The following is a 4,609-nucleotide window of genomic DNA, read 5'->3' as shown; positions in this document are numbered from 1 at the left end:
ACTAACTCCAGGGTCTAATTATTTATATTTCTTACCACCTTTAAATCGACCAGACAAATGATATTTTATAAAATTTAATCTACTCAGGGAAAAATATTCTGAAAGCAGTGGGCAATTTTTGTATGGTTTCTTAGTCAACTTAAATACACTTTACTCTAAAACTTGGTATGTAATAGTGATCTGTCAGGGCAGATAAGGAAGAAAATGACGTACTGGTGAAACAAGACTCATTGAATGTTTAAAAACATTTTTTATTTTACACTTGGAAACATGACATCAAGATCTGTTTCTTAGTACAATGTATTTCTATACATGCTTAAAATGATCATAAATATTTTGGCATATGAAGACCATATAGATTGTGATAGATATGAAAGAAAAGAGCCCTCTTAATTTATTATTTGACATTACTGAAGAAATTATTTACCACCCGTGGTTGGCTAAGTACCTAACAAAATACACAAAGTCACAGGGTGGAGGAAACCTGGCTCCCTATGTAAAGATGGCAAAAATGTTGTCCAGATTGAAGACCAAATTTTGCTTTTAATACAGAGAAGAGCAATATTTATGCAATAAAAATTGGTCATGAGTATGTGCAAGTGTGTGAGTATTTAACACCTACATACACTTCTGACATTGGGACAATGACGCTTCTCATTTGACTAAGTATCCTTTTGGACTGACACATGTCTACTTCAGTGAGAAAATTAAATTGGCGAAATTAACAATGTAGACTGATGACATCTTGTTAGACCACACAAAGAGCTCATGAATGAAAACAGAAAAGGAAGTAAAAGTGTAAAGAAATGTTTAGAAAATGAAAATTATTGTATCTCCCTATTTAAGGGCCATGCTTACAAACAAGTTCATGGGCTAACTAGGGTCCAAGGTTGTTCACCAGACACCCAGTTCAGCTAGGCCAGCAACCCCTCCTGTGCCCATGGCCCTTCTGCTGTCTCTGCTCACAGTCCTGGTGGTGCTCAGCTGTAGCCTCAGTGGATCTGTGGGCTGTGTCCTACCTCAGAACCACATCCTGCTCAGCAGGGACAATTTGGTGCTTTTGAAGCAAATGAAGAGAATCTCCACTTTGTCCTGCCTGAATGACGCAGTAGACTTCAGATTCCCCCGAGGGATGGTAAATGGCAGCCAGGTCCAGGAGGCCCAGGCCATCTCTGTCCTCCAGGGGATGCTCCAGCACATCTCTGACCTCTTGCTCACAGAGCAAGCCTCCTCTGCCTGGAACACCAGCCTCCTGAACCAACTGCGCATGGGGCTCTGTCTGCAGCTGGAGGATCTGGAGCCCTGTTTGGTTCAGGAGATGGGAGAGCAAGGCACTGCCCTGTCATCCCAGGGACCTACACGGGCTGTGAAAAGGTACTTCTGGGGCATATTTCTCTACTTGAAAAAGAAGAAATACAGTGACTGTGCCTGGGAGTTTGTGCGAGTGGAAATCATGAAATCCTTGTCTTCAATAAGAACCTTGCAAGAAAGGTTAAGTGACATGGACTGAGACCTGTGGTCACCTTGATCCAAGTGTCACTGATGAATGTGCCTGATCACCCCTGCACATAGGACTTAGGTCATGGGAAAAGGCTTTTCTTTCATCTTTAGTCACAGAATTTATTGACATTCATGCAGCACAACTTTTTCAGAGTCTTCTGCAAGAAAATGTTACATAATTCAACTCCTGGGCCATCAGTCTCTTAAGAGTTGACTGCCCTGTTGTTATTGATGCATTGCTTCTGTGTTTGTTTATTTATTATTATTTATTCTTTTGTCTTATCACAATTAAATATTTATTTGCCATTATGTTAAAATTTATAAATTATGTTTACTTTGGTATATTATTAAACCTGCACTGGCTTTAATAATTACATTCTTATCAAAGAAAACTTCTTTGGTTCTTTCATTATGAAAATTAAAATTATGATTTTTCTATCTACATCTATCTCAGAGTAATACCTGTGTCACAAAATGCCTATCAAAAGGTAGAAATTCATGAACTTGAGAAGAGTCCTGGAATATGTGGGATCTGATTAGTACTTATGTCTGAGCTGTAACTGATTTACATTCAGTCCACAAGAAGCAGTGGGTAGAAATGTCTGAGAAGAGTGAGCTACACTGAAGTGGGAAAGATACACGGTGTTTACTGGCTGATCCTGGCACCCGGTACCCTTCCTCCCACCCTCTCTCTGGTCCTGCTTCACTGATTGCTTTCACTCCTGTCTACTGTCCCTTCACTCCCCCCACCTTACTGCCCACATTCACAGGTGCTGTGGTTCTCTTGTGCTTTCAGCTTCATGGTTTCATTAAGGCTAAAAAGCCACAGGAACAGAGCAAAAGTTAAGTGGAAACTCTTCTTCAAAACCACTATAGTCAGGTCTATTTCTCTGAGTGTCCTGATGTGTATTTTGGGCCCTGAGTGAAGGCCATTTTTATGATAACGAAATAGGTGGTGACATAAATGGGATCAGCTCAGTTCAGTTCACTGTGTGGAGTGTGTGGATTTCTCAGACAGCAGGGAGAGATATCAATTTGAGAGGACTTTTTTGAAATATTGCCTCAGGTGACCTGGTCAATGCATTAGTTTGCTTTTCTATATATTGTGCATAATATTTTAATAAATTTTTGTCTTTTATCTTTTTTCTTATTACCTCTTCTTCTTGGTGGACAAGTTCAACAGATGAGGAGAAGCTTAGCAATTCTGGGTTTTAACATACCTTTCTTTCATTGTCCATCACCTCTGAAATATCATGACCCTATGTGTCAATACAGGGACCTGAGGAAAATCCACTATGTACTGGGCTGACAAAAGGGTTTGTTCGCTTTAGTCAACCTCCAGATGCATTTTAAGGCAAGTTTCAGCATCACTAGCTGTTGATTCAGCCAAGTTGATAAATAAAATTAACCATCAGAAAAACTGCCCTGGAAAAAGGATGTCCAGATTCTCAGTAATCTCTTTGTTTCTTGTGAACAGGGAAATTGTAGAATGTTAAGAGTTCAGACTCTCGTGTGAGAAGGCCTAGCTCATACAATATTGCTATTGTCTTGTAAAACTTAATCTCCCTGTGGCTATGTATTTTTCTTCATAATGTGGAGATACTGTAAGGAACTATATCTGTCCACTTTGTTAAGGTGAGTGGAACAAGACTGACACATGAAAGTACTTGACAAATGTAGGGGACTGGTTCGTCCTGGCCTGACAAATGTGACTCAGCTCTGTATGGAAAACCTACAGAAGCGAAGTGGTGGGAAGGAGCCAGATCTTCAAACCGAGTTTTCCTGTGGGAATCAGGCCTAGAAAATGCATATAGATTGTTATGGCTTGCTCTTGCTAAAACTCCCTCACCCTGTTCTAAAGCAACAAATATATATTGTCTATCTTTAAGTTAATTTCCAAAGCCTGTGTGAATTTTCCCAAGGACAGAGCCAATCAGCTCATTGCCATTCCCCTCTGCATCTTATTTTTATTTCCTTGATTGTACCTGGAATGTAGACAATAATATTCTATGTGATAGATAATAAATCTTTCTTTGATGTGAGACCCAAGGAAAACAATCAAAGCCTGTCTAGGCAGGGGTCAGGGCACTCCCCTCTGGAGGGAGTGGCCGAGGCACCATAGGCACTCTCCCCTTGAGAGAGCAGCCGTACCTGTTCCCTTTTCCCACACAGGATTGTTGTCGCCTGTGCATTGATTCTAGTTGTAAGTCACAACAGGCAGACTCTGCTGGACAGGGTCTGCTACAGACAAACACCTGTTTTCAGGACGTATGTTCTCAAAGGTGAGAATTACTTTCCTTTACGACCCTGTCACAGCAACCAGCTTCTGTCCTTTCTTCATTCTACTCTGCCCTTGATCCTTCCCTTTGCTACACGTTTTGTTGTATTAAATTGAGCTGAATTATATTTTGTCATTTTGTTAATCAAAGGTCAGCCTTGTTCTATTCCAGCCTGAAAAGTGGTTAAATGAGGGCTACTCATGTCAGGGAGGAAAATCCACTGAACCCAGTCCATCCACTTCAGTGTTAATCTCACCACAAAACACCCTCACAGACACACTCAGAAGGACCTTCACAAGTATCTGGGGACCTCATAGTCCAGTCAAATCCACACATAAAATTAACCACCACAAGAATCTGGAATGAAACGCTGTGAAGTCCAATGGATTGCTAAACATGTCTCTCCAGTTCAGACATCCCATGTAGTATGAACTGGATTACATCAGTTCAACCTGACATAAAACTGTACGAGAACCTTCTCTGGAACATCATGTGGGTGATAAAGGGTTTAAAGTATGTTTTCCTTGGTCACAAAGTCCTTCCCTTCTACAGGAAGGAAATAACACAGCATTTGCATACAACACGTTAGCAATTAAAACACCCACAATGTCTGCATTATGTGAAATCATGTGGGCCTGTGGGGATACCATGATCCCCTCTTCCAGGCTGGATGTATGTTCTCAGGACAGATCAAGTGCCCACAAATCACCTCTATTGGAGCCCTGAATTCATAGAGAGACTCTGCCCTGTTCACTCTGAGCCTCACTTCTTCCATAATTTGCCTATTTTTCTAGAACACAGGTCATACATCTGCACTAGAAGGGCTCTTC

General features: G+C 40.9%; 1 protein-coding gene across 1 annotated transcript; it reads left to right on the top strand.

Annotated features, from left to right (window-relative positions):
* The first annotated feature begins 940 nt into the window (after positions 1-940).
* On the top strand, positions 941-1,510 carry LOC119049820 (interferon omega-2-like). The gene has a single exon (XM_037145959.2). The coding sequence runs from the start codon at positions 941-943 to the stop codon at positions 1,508-1,510; it is 570 nt and encodes a 189-aa protein (XP_037001854.2).
* The last annotated feature ends 3,099 nt before the right edge of the window (positions 1,511-4,609 follow it).

The sequence above is a fragment of the Artibeus jamaicensis genome, unplaced genomic scaffold (genome assembly GCF_021234435.1).
Source record: "Artibeus jamaicensis isolate MK-2021 breed Jamaican fruit bat unplaced genomic scaffold, CSHL_Jam_final scaffold_1964, whole genome shotgun sequence".
Lineage (NCBI taxonomy): Eukaryota > Metazoa > Chordata > Mammalia > Chiroptera > Phyllostomidae > Artibeus > Artibeus jamaicensis.
This window is presented reverse-complemented; position numbering and strand designations above follow the sequence as displayed.

What these genes read in the sequence shown, in the direction of transcription:
- LOC119049820 (XM_037145959.2), top strand. Translation starts at nt 941, where the DNA reads ATGGCCCTTCTGCTGTCTCTGCTCACAGTCCTGGTGGTGCTCAGCTGT.